This window comes from Lutra lutra, chromosome 2 (genome assembly GCF_902655055.1).
Source record: "Lutra lutra chromosome 2, mLutLut1.2, whole genome shotgun sequence".
NCBI lineage: Eukaryota > Metazoa > Chordata > Mammalia > Carnivora > Mustelidae > Lutra > Lutra lutra.
The window spans coordinates 171,578,186-171,594,726 of NC_062279.1; the positions used below are offsets into that span (position 1 = coordinate 171,578,186).

The following is a 16,541-nucleotide window of genomic DNA, read 5'->3' on the forward strand; positions in this document are numbered from 1 at the left end:
AGACAACTACCTTCATGTTAGGTTTTGTTGCCAAATGCATTATGATTTTCTGTATTTTGTGGATTCCATACTAGGAACTTTTATGGGTATATATTGAACTATCTCAAGTATCCATATTAATAACATTTTAAACAAATAATTAATGTAAGTAAACTATTAAAAATTTACATTTATTCTGGATCAATGATCTATTCTACATACACATCCTGACATATTTATCTGTAACTAATATTTTTTAAAAATCTTGGAACATAGACCATCAGGTAAAACTTGAATCATTATCCTCTAATTTCAAAACTTATACCAAACACACACACATTACACATAAAGGTAACAACCTTGGAAATGATTATTAACACATACTTTCCCCATACCCTAATAATTCTGAAGGAAATCTTCTGTTTAAAGTGTTAGGCATATAGCATTAAAAACTAAGAGCAAGGGGTTTGGGATCACAGAAACTTGGGTGCAAATCTGGCTTGCTACTTAGTTTATGAGCTCACGTTACTCTGCTCTGCTCTTCTTGTTAGTAAAGAGGGATAATAAAAATATCAAGTATCTCATAGGGTTATTATTAAGTGAGTAAGGGGTTTCTGGGCAGTTCAGTTGGTTAAGCGTCTGACATCGGCTCAGGTCATATCTCAGGGTCCTGGGATCGAGCCCCATGTCCACATCTGGCTCCTTGCTCAGCGGGAGTCTGCTTTTCACTTTGCCCCTCCCCCTCTTCATATTCTTTCTCAAATAAACAGAATTTTAATTTTTTTATTTTTTTAAATAAATAGAATTTTTAAAAAAGAAGATAAAGTAAGTAAAGGAGTACTATGAAGGATTATTCTACAGACTAAATGAGAAAAATGTCTATTAAACATTTAGTCCAGTAATCAGCATTAGTGTGCAATGAATTATTATTATTATTATTAGGAACTTAGAACATATTGCTTCAGAGACCCAGTAATACAGACAAATTGTTAGGATCCTAACAGTATGCAAAAGCCCACTTAGCAAATATTGGCTAAAATTTAGTACTAAGTACAATTAGCTGAAATTAGTACTAACTTCTATAAAAGTTAAACTGTTACTGTGAAGTTTTTTCTTCATGAAAGCAGTTGAATTTGAAAAGTAAATGATGGAAAATATATTTAAAATTAAAAACTGCCTTTCATAGAGAAAACAGGTTTAGAAAATATAGAGGAAATATAAAGGCAAAAACAAGCAAGAAGATGATCAGGAGTAAAGCTTGGGTGACCAGTGCTCTAGGGCATCAATGAGACCTGGAACGTGCCTGGTGAATTTACTCCTAGTCAGTATAACAATGTCTGCTATTATCATCAAGGTAGAGAATTTAGAATAGTTATTTTGGATATTTTTTTCTCTTATGGCTAGATTTTTAGAAATGGAATCACTGGGCTAAAGGCTAGGAACATGTTTAAGATTAAGATTTTAGGGGTGCCGGTGGCTCAGTTGATTGAACACTGACTCTTGATTTTGGCTCAGATTGTCATCTTGGGGTCATGGGATCGAGCCCTACATTGGGCTCCACGTTCAACATGGTGTCTGCTTGTCCCTCTCCCTCTGCTCCCCTACCTCCCACTCACACTCTTGTTCTCTCTCAAATAAATAAATACATAACATCTTTAAAAAATAAGATTTTGGCCAGATTGATAGTGTACATTTACTTACAATTAAACATACACTCATATATTCATTAGCAATTTTCACTTTTGATTTGGTTCACAATTTATCTTTCTGTTTGAATTAGTTTCGTATATATGAAATAAGAAATTTCCCTGTCTTTTTAAATGAAATATTCTATACAAACTGCTGTTTGCCTTAATTCTGCTGTTTCCTTTTACTAGTTTTAGGAAGTCATATTGATCTTTTCTTTTGAATTTTCTTAACTATCTCACTTTAAAGGGTTCTCACATGGCTGACAAATACTGAATTGATGGCCATGTAATTTGAAGGGCTACTATTTTTAAAGTTTTACTTCTTTTGTCAATTTGGAATAGATCAGAGTTTAAACTGAAAATTTTTAAGAATTACCCCAGGCCTATTTATTAAACAAACATTTAAAAATTTTTTTATTAATTTTTTATTAACATACAATGTATTATTAGTCCCAAGGGTACAGGTCTGTGAATCGCCAGGTTTACACACTTCACAGCACTCACCATAGCACATACCCTCCCCAGTGTCCATGACCCCACCACCCTCTCCCAACCCCTCTCCCCCTGACCCCCCTCAGTTTGTTTTGTGACATTAAGAGTCTCTTATGGTTTGTCTCCCTTCCAATCCCATCTTCTTTCATTTATTCTTTTCCTACCCCTCAAATCGCCCCCCATTGCATCTCCACTTCCTCATATCAGGGAGATCATATGATAGTTGTCTTTCTCCAATTGACTTATTTCACTAAGCATAATACCCTCTAGTTCCATCCACGTCGTCGCAAATGGCAAGGTTTCATTTCTTTTGATGGCTGCATAGGATTCCATTGTGTATATATACCACTTCTTCTTTATCCATTCATCTGTTGATGGACATCTAGGTTCTTTCCATAGTTTGGCTATTGTGGACATTGCTGCTATAAACATTCAGGTGCACGTGCCCCTTCGGATCATTACATTTGTATCTTAAGGGTAAATACCCAGTAGTGCAATTGCTGGGTCATAGGGTAGTTCTATTTTCAACTTTTTGAGGAATCTCCATGCTGTTTTCCAGAGTGGTTGCACCAGCTTGCATTCCCACCAACAGTGTAGGAGGGTTCCCCTTTCTCCGCATCCTCACCAGCATCTGTCATTTCCTGACTTGTTAATTTTAGTCATCCTGACTGGTGTGAGGTGGTATCTCATTGTGGTTTTGATTTGTATTTCCCTGATGCCGAGTGATGTGGAGCACTTTTTCATGTGTCTGTTAGCCATCTGGATGTCTTCTTTGCAGAAATGTCTGTTCATGTCCTCTGCCCATTTCTTGATTGGATTATTTGTTCTTTGGGTGTTGAGTTTGATAAGTTCTTTACAGATTTTGGATACTAGCACTTTATCTATATGTCGTTTGCAACATTCTCCCATTCCATCAGTTGTCTTTTGCTTTTGGTAACTGTTTCCTTTGCTGTGCAAAAGCTTTTGATCTTGATGAAGTCCCAATAGTTCATTTTTGCCCTTGCTTCCCTTGCCTTTGGCGATGTTCCTAGAAAGAGGTTGCTGCCTGTGCTCTCCTCAAGGATTTTGATGGATTCTTTTCTCACATTGAGGTCCTTCATCCATTTTGAGTCTATTTTTGTGTGTGGTGTAAGGAAATGTTCCAGTTTCATTTTTCTGCATGTGGCTGTCCAATTTTCCCAACACCATGTATTGAAGAGACTGTCTTTATTCCATTGGACATTCTTTCCTGCTTCATCACAGATTAGCTGACCATAGAGTTGAGGGTCTATTTCTGGGTTCTCTATTCTGTTCCATTGATCTATGTGTCTGTTTTTGTGCCAGTACCATACTGTCTTGATGATGACAGCTTTAAACAAACCTTTCTTTAGACATACATTTATGGTGGCATTTGTTTGGCATTTATTTGTCAAAAACAAATCTTAATATACAAGTAGGTCTTTTACCTGACTTGATGGTACCATTGCTATCTCTGTTCATTTTTATGCCAGGATCATATTATTTCAGCTATTTCAGCTTTACTGTATACCATAATTGTTGGATGGAATATACAACACACTTATTTTGTCTTTTATACACCAAGCTGTTTGCAAGTATCTTATCTGTTTACGCTTTGAGGTGATTATCAAATCAGTTCTGCCAGATTCTAAAAATAATCCCTTTGGGAATTTGAAAGGCATTACATGAAACCTATTGATAAATATTAATAGACTTTACATACATTTTATTTCTATCAATGAAGTTCTATAGTTTCCCTCATAACGTCTGTACTTCTTGCTAAGGTCATTTTCCGGTAGTTTATGTGCTTTGTCTTTTTATTCCAACTGAGGACTGGTTTTGGGTGCTGATTTTGTAGCATGCTACCCTACTTCATGTTAAGGAAAAGGACTGAAGTCTAATATAGAACAGTGAGGGAGCTCTGTAAGGCAGTGAGTATTCCATGTCGGAAAGAGTCAAAGCAAGGAGAACTTGGGGCTGTATCCACAGCAGTGGTGCCTCCGGGTCACACCTGTCCGGAGAGGACATCAGACCACAGCTGAGGTGAAAAGCCCTCCTCCTGGCTGAGACAGCGCTTCCCTGGGGCTCAATCCTGAGGGAGGTGGCCAGTAAGGTGAGGTGAGAGCCAGAACAATGGGATTTGCACAGTTCAGGATGAGACAAACAGTGCTGAAGCAGGTAGTCTGCATTTACAACAGGATATCATAATTCCAAGACTGCCTACATTTTGGTGTACTTTAGGCAATAGAAGGTCTGACGTCATACAACAGATTCTCAAGCCACTCCTGACATGCAGGCTCATTACTTTATACCATATATTCTGTCCAAAACGAACACTAATGACAGAATTTGAGAAGAAAACAGCAGTGGTGGAAAGAAAGCTTTTTTAAGTTTCTGTCTTTAGACTGAATATGCATAAAGTAGAACTGTAAGGACACTAATGGAAAGTTCTATAAAAAGAAATCTCATTTGGCAAGATAACTTTACTGTTGGTTTATTACAATTCTCTCTTTTGGTATGTGTATTTTCTGGAGAATTTCTTCAGAAAGTTCAATATACTAGACTGTTAGGAAGTCTCTAATGTGTTACTTCAGGCACTATAATTCAAAATAAAGTTTTTAACTAAGCCAATTAAATTAGTGTGCTTAAAAAACTATTCTTGCTCCTAAAAGGAGTCTGCTTATTAGTGCATGCAACTTTTAACGACCCCTCCCTTAGCCACTTGTTTTTTTTTCACACCATTAACAGTATAATGGTGATATTCTTTGAAATGTCTCACCTTTTATGTAAATCAAGTCTGAAAACATTTTAATTAACATTTTCTATGCAGGGAAAACTCAAAACAAAATATATCTTCCCCTGTGTGTTACCCTAATTTGTTGTTAATGAGCATTCATAAATTATCTCTAATTAACACCTAGTCTTTTTAAATATACTTTTCAATTTGTAATTTCCACTTCATTCTCAGTAAATCATTTTCTAAGTATATACAGTCACACATATATTAATGGCAACTGTCAAAACCAGAGCCAAATGTTTATTCAAATAAGTTAGGAGATTTTCACTATTGCTTATTTACTGTAAAATAATTGGAAATGTTAACATTGTCAATGACTCTACCATCAATATTAAAAGGGACAGAGCAGCAACATGAAAAACAAAACAGCCGTATAAAATCATGTGTTGAAAATAATGGTAGTTGAAGGAAAACCGTAAATTGAGTCTCCTTGCCTGAATGTGCAAATTAAAGTATCAGCTACATTAATTTATTCTGACAGATGTACAAATACAACTTTTAAGCACAATAATTATAAGGCCATAACCTGAGCTCACTGTTATAAAAACAAAATGGGTTCAGTGTCCTTAAAAAGCACTGACAAATAGTGTATCTCACTTACATATGGAATCTAAAAAAGTTGAAATCATAGCAAAAAGCAGAATGGTTGTTGTCAGGGGTTGGGAGCAGGGGAAATGGAGAGATGCTGGTCAAAGCGTATAAAATTACAGTTATGCTGAATGAATGTCCTAGAGAGCTAAGGTACAGCATGATGACTATAGTTAATATTGTACCGCATACCTTAAATTCGCTAAGAGAGTGTATCCTAAATGTTACCACCACTCCCAACACTCACAGAGAGCGCCAACAAATAACTATGTGAGGTAATGGATATGTTAATTAGTTTGACTGCAGTGATCATTTCACAATGTGTAATGAATGTATCAAAACATCACCTTGTACAATGTAAATATATACATTTTTTGTCAATTACACCTCAATAAAGCTGGGAAAAGGAAGTATTTCAAATGTCAAAAAACAAAAAACACTCTTTAAGACAAACTTGATACTGTCACTGTATGAATTATCTTAGACTGAGCAGATTCAACCTTTCAAAAACATATAAATTCCTAAAACATATTCTGTTAAAGGGTATGAGATTCTCTCTGTCACAAAATCAATCCATCTGAAAAAAAAAAAAAACCACTTGTCCATGAATAAGCTTCCTGTGGCAGATTTTTAAATTTATATCAGCTTGGGGGGAAAACACTATAAAAAATTAATTGTATGGATTGTCATATTTGGGAATCTTTGGTACTACCTAAATAAAAAACAAAACAAAACAAAACAAAAAACTTATCCCCTAACTTAAAATAATGCAAGATTACTATTTGTTTAGTAAATTCCTGCATGGAGCCTTTGGAGTCTAATACTTGGGAATGAACACTCTGTTGCTTACTGGCTATGGGATCTTGGGCAAGTTATAGAATATCTTGATAAGCTCCCTTCTTCATCTGTAAAGTGGGAATAATTATAGTACTAATTTCACAGGGTTATGATAAAGATAAAATGAGATAATACAAGTGAAATGTATAGAACTCTACTTTTTATAGAGCAACTGCCTGAATGCTGGTTGTTGCCATAAAGGCAGAACTGCTATTACTAACTACTGACTACTAGTCGTTTGTTTCTGGCAACCTTCTGTTGCTACACAATATAAGTCTTGGTTCCACAGTGGGACCAAAAAGTTCAGGTTCATTTTCAAATACCCTAAGCAGATATCCAACTACAAAAGTGACCCTTTAACCAACATATTATGTATATAAAAGGGCAAGGATTAAGGAAATCTGTCCAACAAATATCAAAGTGCGTGACCCACTGAAGAAAACCAAAGAAAATTCAATCAGATTCAGTTCTAGATGGCTAGAATAATCAGCTGTGACGTCCTGAATTTACTTTCATGAACACAAATCTAAAAGTTCATGAACCTTAAAATCTGATGTGTTCAGTTCACATAGGCCCAAATTCTTCTGTGCCTCACTTCTGCAAACTCCACTCTTCATCTACTAGAAAAACTGCAGGGTGATAATAAATAATAACCATTTGATACGCACACAGACTCCCTGCTGGGTCCATCAGATGGAATAATAAGGTGAGAGTCTGAGTACAGTATTTACTATAGCTCTCTGCATAGATGAGGGCTGCAGGAGTCAGTGCTGTTTTGTTAGCCCCCCTGCCTGGACAGTCCACTGTCCTAATCAAACAAAGAATGCTACTCAGATTTATTTATGCCCACATGGAGGCCTCTCTGCCGGAGGAACATACAGGGAAGGCGGTCAAAGCATGTGAGGAGCTCAACAGAAGCCATAACAAAATGAGAGCACAGAGCTTTGGAAAGCTGCCTATGAATCCATTCTTCTAACATATTCACAGACATAACTAGTCTGGTCTGTGTTTGTACATCTCTACAACAGATCACAGCAAAGCACCACACAGATCCTGTGTGTCTTTCTTTAGATCCTGCTGTCATTCTACGTTTAAATTATTATGTAGGTGTTATCTGAAATTCAAGGAAGTAGAGATGTTACTGCTTACACCCTTGTAATCACCACCCAGAACTGGAGAGAGAACATTTATTTCTCTCATCCTAGAAAGATTCCTACTGACTCCACTGTCCTGCTTCAGCAGCGACCTTTCTCCACACCCCAGGCAGACACTTACTGACTTCTTTCATCATAAATGGTTTTGCCTGTACCTCGATTTCTTATGGACAAACTCATATGATGCTACTTTGTATCAAGCTGCTTTTGCTCAACAAGGACTCAAAGATTCATCCATGTTCATCCATATTCATTAGTATTCATTTTTACTGCCCAGTAATATTCTAGTATATGAATATATCATTCTTTTATTGATAATGAATCATTTAGAATGTTTCCAGGTTTTAGCTTTTATGAGTAAAGCTGCTTATGAACATTCTGGAACAAGTGCTTTGTGGACAGAATACTAGGAATCAATTCCTGGATCATGGGGTAGACGTATGAATAACTTTATTTTTTTTAAACTACCAAACAGTTCTACACAGTGATTGTGTGATCTTATGCTTCCACTAGCAATTTAGGATGATTTTAGTTAATCAAGATCCTTAGTCATACCAGTGAGTATAAAATAGTATTGTGTGGTTTCAATCTGCATGCCCCTGGGGACTATTAGGTCGACTGTCTTTAGTTCAATGCTTTATTGGTTATTCCTCCATCTTCTTTCATGTAGTGTCCATTCAGGACTGCAACCCAATTTTCATTGTGTTTTTTTTTTTTTATTGTTGATTTGTTCTTCATATTCTAGATATGAGTCCTTTCTCAGATATATATACTATGAATATATTTTTCTCTGTTTGGGACTTGCCCATTGATATTCTTCATGAAGTCTTGATGAGCATGCTGCTATTACCAATATATATTGGTATATATATTGTTTCATATTACATGCATAATGTTATTATATGTAATGTTTCATGACTTAAAAGAACATATATTCTTAACTAAGCAATAAAATAATGTGGCATTCAGGATTCATACTATCATCATCATATTACAGATTCAAGAAATTGAGGTTGAGAGCTTAAGTTATTATTCACACAACCAATTTGGTGGATTAGAGATTTTCACTACTAATCAATAATCAGAATTCTTACAATTCCATAAATCTATTTCCTCTTTCATTTCTCTATCTCCTCTCCATTCCACAACTCCTTAACAAAAGCTTTTGAAAATTCAAACTTACAGAGATATATCAGTAAGATTCTGTTGATAAATATGATATTACATGAGTCAATTCATTCAACCATATAGGAAATACATTAATCAAATTTATTTTATTATTTGGTTTTTGCCTTTTTATTCCACATTTAATTAATTTCCGTTAGCTAAAGTCAAGCCATTTTTGCCTCAGGGCATAACATTCTCTTTTTTATTAATTTAAATTCAATTATCCAATATATAGTACATCATTAGTTTCAAATATAGAATTCAGTAATTCATCAGTTGCATGTAACACCTAGTGCACATCATGTCATGTGCCCTCCTTAAAGCCAATTATCCAGTCACCCCATCCCCCTACCCACCTCCCCTTCTGCAACCCTGTTATTTGTTTCCTATAGTTAAGAGCCTCTCATGGTTTTTCTTCCTGACTTCTTCCCAGTTTTCCCTCCCTTCCCCTATGATCTTCTGTGCTGTTTCTTATATTCCACATATGAGTGAAACCATATGATAATTGTCTTTCTCTGATTGACTTATATTTCACTCAATATAATACCCTCCAGTTCCATCCACATAAATGGTAAGATTTCATCTTTTCTGATGGCTTTTAATTTTATTGATGAAGATGCTGACTTAAATGCTAGCTTATGTAACACATATTAGACTTCTCTTTAAGGACTTCTCTGCACTAAAAAATGAGAAGTGCTCAGAAAGGCCACATGAAGTTCTTCATTGTATTAATTAGTGCATTAATGTTACCTTCAGAGGCTGTAAGAAATTAGCTGACGGTGTGTTCTGTTTACTACAGGGCTTGACTGCCAAGAGAGGATGGACAGGGGTATGAAATGAGAATGTTAATACCTACACAAACATGCATACATGTTCAAATACTAAATATACAACTACCTTTGAATCCTTGTAGAGAAAGAGATACCCATCTCGTAAAACAAAATACCGGTCTTGAAACTTATTTCCAGAAAGTATTTTAGATGGTTCTTCTTTAATTTTCAACATTCCTTCTTTGATACTTTCCAGGGCCCTTCTCTCTGTAAGGTACAACATTGCTTTTGTAAGTTAAGTACATTTTCATTTATTTGGAATATAATATAAAACATTTGGGGCGCCTGGGTGGCTCAGTGGGTTAAGCCTCTGCCTTCGGCTCAGGTCATGGTCTCAGGGTCCTGGGATCGAGCCCCACATCGGGCTCTCTGCTCAGCAGGGTGCCTGCTTCCCTTCCTCTCTCTCTCTGTCTACTTGTGATCTCTGTCTGTCAAATAACTAAATAAAATCTTTTAAAAATTTTTCTATTTTTTATTTTGATAATATAAAATCGGAACTTGCTTCTTTTTTTTTTTTTAGATTTTTATTTATTTATTTGACAGAGAGAGATCACAAGTAGACAGAGAGGCAGGCAGAGAGAGAGAGGGAAACAGGCTCCCTGCTGAGCAGAGAGCCCGATGCGGGACTCGATCCCAGGAACCAGATCATGACCTGAGCCGAAGGCAGAGACTTAACCCACTGAGCCACCCAGGCGCCCCCGGAACTTGCTTCTTATCAGTAAGAAGCTGATGGTTAATTTCTGGGAGCACCATGTGTCAGGATATTCATATCTACTTATAAGGTCTGCCTATGCTGTCCAATTGGCTGCTGGCTAATGAGCCCTTGAAGTGTGGTTAATCTCAATTGAGGTGCGTTATTAGTATGAAATAGATGCCATATTTCAAAGAGCTTACCAAAAAAAGGTAAAAATATCATAAGTTTGTAAGGTTGATTAAATGATCAAATTATATTTTAAATAATGAGTTTATATTACTAAAATTAATTTCATCTATTTTAGATCTTTTAATGGGGCTACTAGATAATTTAAAATTACATAATTGGCTTTATTATATTTCTTTGGAACTGCTCTCGAAAGAACAATGCAAATACAGAGGTAAAAATGGAAGCCGCTCCCCGAATTCTGATATAGGAACCCAGGAATTCTTGGGGCACTAAATAAAATCTTATATATCTGAAAAAAAAATAAAAATCCTATATATCTGAACCAGGTAAGGATAAAAAAGGCAAAACTGCTAAGGTAGAGAATTTATCAACAACTACATTTCATGTGCAATACTGCCATGCGTCACACTTAGAAACACTCAACCAATTCTATAAAAATACTTTTTGGTGAGAACACCAAATTTGGGGACACCTGGGTGGCTTAGTCGGTTAAGCATCTGCCTTCAGCTCAGGCCATGATCCCGGAGTCTTATGATCTAGTCCCACATCAGGCTCCCTGCTCAGCAGAGAGCCTGCGTCTGCCTCTGCCTGCTGCTCTTCCTCTTTGTGTTCTCTCTCTCTCTTTCTCTCTCGCTCTATCACAAATAAATAAATAAAATCTTAAAAAGAGAAAAAGAACACCAATTTGTACTTGTATAAATTTATCAATACAGCTCCAGTCTAAAGCTTTCTCTTAAAATCTAGACAATATTCAACTGCCTACTTGGGAACTGAAGAACAATGGGAGGGAAAAAAGGAACCCTAAGTCAAACAGCTATGACACGGTTATTATGGTGTCAATATCTGCTGGATATTGGAAGCATCAGTATCTACTGGATCCTGGAAAATAACAGTCATAACACCTATCCTACAGGTTATCGTGGGCCTCATATTAGATAATGACCACAAAAAGACACTATATCAGACCAGGACCTTTAACATTTTTCTGCTAGTCAGGTGATAATTCTTAATATCATGCACGGTTTCTGAAATTTAAAACAATGTGAATACAAAATATTCATGCACTATTTCTGAAATTTACAAAATAACTTGAATGGTTTTAGAAAGAACTCTTAGTCTGAAATCTAACGTTTCCTTTGTTTGAGGAAAACCTGTACTTATGTGACAAATAATACACAGAGGATCAGAATTATAATCAGCATAAGGAAATGAAAGTTCAAAAAAATAGAAAAAGTTCCTCATAATTATACTCAAATATGAGCATGGCATGGATACCTGGAAGCAAAAATTCCCAGGAATAATCATATCTCTGATGCTAAGCACAGATGTGCAAACAAATGTAATTAGCAAACCCCAATAGTCTTCACAATACATGCACTAGCCATAGATAACACTCTTTTAATCACACTGTCATACTAAAATAGCTTCTTTATTGGTAGTATGCAACTTTAATTTCTGAAAAACACTGCTAAAATTTGTCTTCTCAAACAATTATTACTCAATATTCAATCCCACAGAAAATATTTCAAATGATATTTTACAGCTAAATAACTTCTATTTAAATTAAAAATAACTTTTCCAATGAAAAGAAAGAAGATGTATTTTAATACAACTGGAAGGTCAAGAAAAAAATAAACATAAAACTATTCAGTGAAATTCATATTACATCAAAACATTCATTTCTTCATAAGGTACTGAGGGTCTGGTATATACTCGGTTCTAGTAATAGACAACCTTGGAGACAATGAGTTAATACGTCTGACAAGCAAAGCTACATTTGCTGACAGAAGCGAATAATTCAAAAGACATTCAGTAGGATTAATGATTCAGCTGCTGTGGAACAGGGAAGTGGAGAAAGGCAATTACAACACTGTTGGTTTAGAAATAGGTAAATCATTTTTTAAAGTTTAAATTAAAATCAAATTGTGAGATGCAGATATTATATAATGCTTAAGACAAATTCCATTCACACCTTTTAATGATACTTTTTCATTTAGATTTTTGTCCAAATTAATAAACTTTTCAAATTTTACCAATATTCATATGTCCAATGCCTAAGTAAACCATTTGTAGGTCAAAGAGAAAATAGGCTTAGGAAAACAAATATTTTAGCTGTGTTTGGGTTCATACTTGGTAATATTTATTTTAATTATTACATAATTGAGTATATTAACTAACTCTTGCAGCATACAATATTAAGGGACTCAGGAGAAAGGCTTCGAGAAAAATATTTGTGAAGGAGGAGGGAAGAATGAAAAGAACTTTGAAATATGAAGTTCTGTAACTATCAAGGATGTTAAAAATGTTTCAAAAGCTCTCACAACTAAATTTCTATTTGATCTCAAAATGTTAAAACATGTAGAAAAATTACCCACTACTTAAAGGACAAAATGAAGCTACATACTTTGGGGGACATCGTGTATGACTCAGCGTGTAACAAAATCAAAGTTATGAATTAAATGGCTTCTAATAATTCACTTTTTCAAACTTTTCCAGTACTGCTTGCTCCCTCAACTGTGGGGTACTTCATTCTTAAACTTTCAATCCCTCCCCTTCACCCCAGGCAGGAAGCTTACTAAGGTTCTCTGCTCTACAGGAATCTGGTTCAGTAAAAGTTCATGCCAGCTGTGTCCACTGTGCCTGCTATCCAGACGCTGTCCAGGTTTGAATTCGACTCTAGCTTGTCAGAATATAAGCTTTTGGCCCTGCACATCTCTTCTTAGCTGGAGTTCAAATTCCTGCTTCATCATTCTTGAGAATCTCAGAACTCCCATCTCCCTGCTAGGCTTTGGGCTTCTCAACTCCACGAAGTCTTGCTCTCTTCATAGTCCTTCCCAGCACAGTGATCGTCCTAGATTTTTTTTTTTAAAGATCCAAACTTCAGAGCACTAGTATTTCGAATGCCACGTAAGCAGTCCTCCTGGCTACACCCTTTCCTATGGTCATTCAATATACATTAAATCCATCTGACCTAATCAAAAAGAATGATTTCACATGTCATATCGTCCAAGACCTCAGTCCTCTGCATGGTGTAAGTTAATAAGCATGGAATACTTCTATGTACTAAGAATGTAAAAAAGAAGAAAAGGAAAGAAAAAGCATAGGACATACTCTGTAATTTTGCTTTTAATTGAAAAAGAAACCTGCATAGCACATGATTAATGTACTAAAAGAAACCTTTAAGTAACTTGGGAAAATCATCTTATTTTTTTCCCAAATGTCACAAATTTGAAGATTTAATGCACTCCCCAGGAACTTAATTCCTTCAGAGGAAGTTTCTGGGATGTACCCTAATGGGTAGAATTTCCTTTACTTTTTGTCTTCTATTCCAATAAATTTCCAATATACTGTTTTCTCTAGAAAATCACAAATCCCTCTTCCCGTCTTGTTGATTGATAGACAAGGAAGGCACAATTGGACTTAAAACATCTTTAGAGTTAACAGTGGAGTCAAGAAAAAAAAAAAAAAAACAGTATTCTCAGTTGTGCTCTAATGTTACTATTAATTAGAAAAGCCCTTAAAAGTCACAGGCATGAAACAAAACAGAATGGCCAAATTTATTTAAACAGAACAGATTATCATATTACTGGGGCAATAAAAACAACAGAAAGAAATTTTTCCAAATCACCTGAAATCCTCAAGTTTTTATACAAAAAGAACAATTCCTAACTAGTGGTCCCTAATCCCAATAAAAGAACTGATCTGTAGAGGAGGTGGAAATTTCCTGTTAAGGAGAGGCAGAGACAGAGACACAGGAGGGAGAAACATAAATCCAGGAATGGTACTACTAAATTTGTTCTTCTTTTATCCTCCACGGCAGGGAGTGGGCAAGTCAGCCATTGTTCTTTGAGAATTTCTCTTTGGGGCTCAATTCTATTTCATTCCTAATGTCATCTTCTAACCCCTGCCTTTCCTATGACTACCTGGAGATTCCAGGATTCTGTAACACCATCCTCTTTTCTAATGGGTCCAGCAAATGATTTCAGATTGTGAAATAAATAGATAAAACAGATTATGCAAATGCTGTTTTAACAGGTTAATCCCCTCCCCCCAACTCCCTTCAAAGACTAACTTTCTTACTACCAAACGTCTACACTCGTTTTCCTGACATTTAAAAGGCTGAACTGAACGTCTCCTACTCATCTCTATAAAATATTAAATTAAAATATATTTAAAATTCAGTTGATCATAATATACTGTTTGGAAAACTAATCCTCATCTCCATGTATGACTTAAGTTGATCACCTTAATAAATTTAAGTGAAATTCCATTCTCTTGCTTCTATATAAATTCTATCCCACTTCTCCCAACTTATAACAGAGATTTTTTCTAACTATTCTAGTCCAATCTTGTTATTTATGTCTCTTAACTTTAAGATATAACTTAATTCCTGAATGCATAAACCATATTTGCTTAATACTTTACTTTAAAGTACATGATTGTTTCATATTTGCCTTTTAAAACAGTGTGTACCTTGGATTTTCCTCCCCAACCTATGGGAGAGCTGACATAGCACAGTAACTGAGAGCACACTTTGCAACTGAATTTTAATGACAACCACATCCTACACCCAATCTCAGGCAGTAATCTCTGAATCTTAGTTTCTTCAACTGCAAAATGGGAACACCTACAATACCCCATGGATTTAGTATATAAAGTACTTAGAATAGTGCTTGGGACAGGGGAAGTAGAATTTAACAGATGACACACATCATTTTCCTCTGTACTATGAAGCCTACAGAAAGCAAAACCGGAAAGAACTATACTTTCGAAGTCCTGATGATTTAGAGACTGATTTTTTAAGAGTTTGAAAAACTGAAATCTGATTTATCCCTGATTTCAGGATACTAGGCGGCTTACAACAGAATATATGGCCTGGATTTGGAGACATCTTGATTCAAATGCCTGTTCCACCACCTACAAGCAGGTCCCCTTGAGGGAGTGATGTAATGTCTCCATATCCTAATTTCTCCATCTGTAAAGGCCTAGTTAAGTACTAGTAGACTAACTAGGAAGAATAAATGAGATGGTGAATGCAAAGTATTCAACCCACCATCTGTCACAGAGTAAATGCATCGTAACTAAAATGTATTGTTATGTCTTATATTTCTTATATATGTTCTGAACAAGACAACAGGATTTTAAAAAGGTCCATTTTTTTCTATATTTCATGGTCTCTATGTGTTCCCCTTCTTTTGCTAGCAAAGATTATTTCTTCAAGGCTACACGTTACCTGAAAAACTTCCTTATTCCATCTCTGCCCGTGAACTGTAACGGAGGCAAATGGGCAGTTCCCGGGAGAGACATCCTCTTGAAAACATGCCACGACCACGTGATACTGGCAATATTTGTTACCTAATAGCTAAAAATTTCCTACAAATTAAAAATTAGGCACATTTTTCTTTGATATCGATTATATAGAGAATGTATATTTCTTTTTTTCTTTTTTGAGTACAGTTGATACACAATGTTACATTAGTTTCAGGTATATGATTCAATGATTTGACAAGTTTATGCTATGTCCCCCAAAGTATAGTTACTATCTGTCCCATTACAACACTATTATGATAAGCTGACTATTCCCTATGCTATGCCTTTAAAACAACAACAACAACAACAACAACATTTATTTGAGAGAGAGTGAGAGAGCAAGCATGAGCATGAGGGACAGAGGGAGAGGGAGAGAGAATTCTGAGCAGACTCCATGCTGAGCACAGAGCCTGACTCAGGGCTTGATGTCAAGAACATGAGGTCATGACCTGAGCAGAGACCAAAGTCAGATACCTAACTGACTGCACCACCTAGGTGCCCCCAACCCACGCTGTGCCTTTTAATCCCGTGATTATTCATTCTCTAACTGGAAGCCTGTACTTCCCACTCACTTTATCATTTTGCTCAATTCCCCCATTCCACCCTCTTCCCTCTGGCAACCACCAGTTCTCTGTATTTATAGGTCTGATTCTACTGTTTATTTATTCGTTGTTTTGTTTTGTTTTGTCTGAAGGACCTAGAGGATATTATGCTAAGGAAAATAAGCCAGGCTGGAAAGACAAATAACCGTGTGACAAAGAAGATGTGCATTTTTTATGATGTAGAGAAAGCAGAATTTCAGGTACATTGTTCTTGCTG

The 16,541-nt window shown here is 35.8% G+C and overlaps 1 protein-coding gene across 1 annotated transcript in view; it reads right to left on the reverse strand.

Annotated features, from left to right (window-relative positions):
* The window catches only part of ARAP2 (ArfGAP with RhoGAP domain, ankyrin repeat and PH domain 2), a 187,313-nt gene that overhangs the window by 19,840 nt on the left and 150,932 nt on the right, over positions 1 to 16,541 (reverse strand). The window contains 1 exon segment of the mRNA XM_047719085.1: positions 9,597 to 9,736. Coding sequence (XP_047575041.1) covers positions 9,597 to 9,736 — 140 coding nt within the window.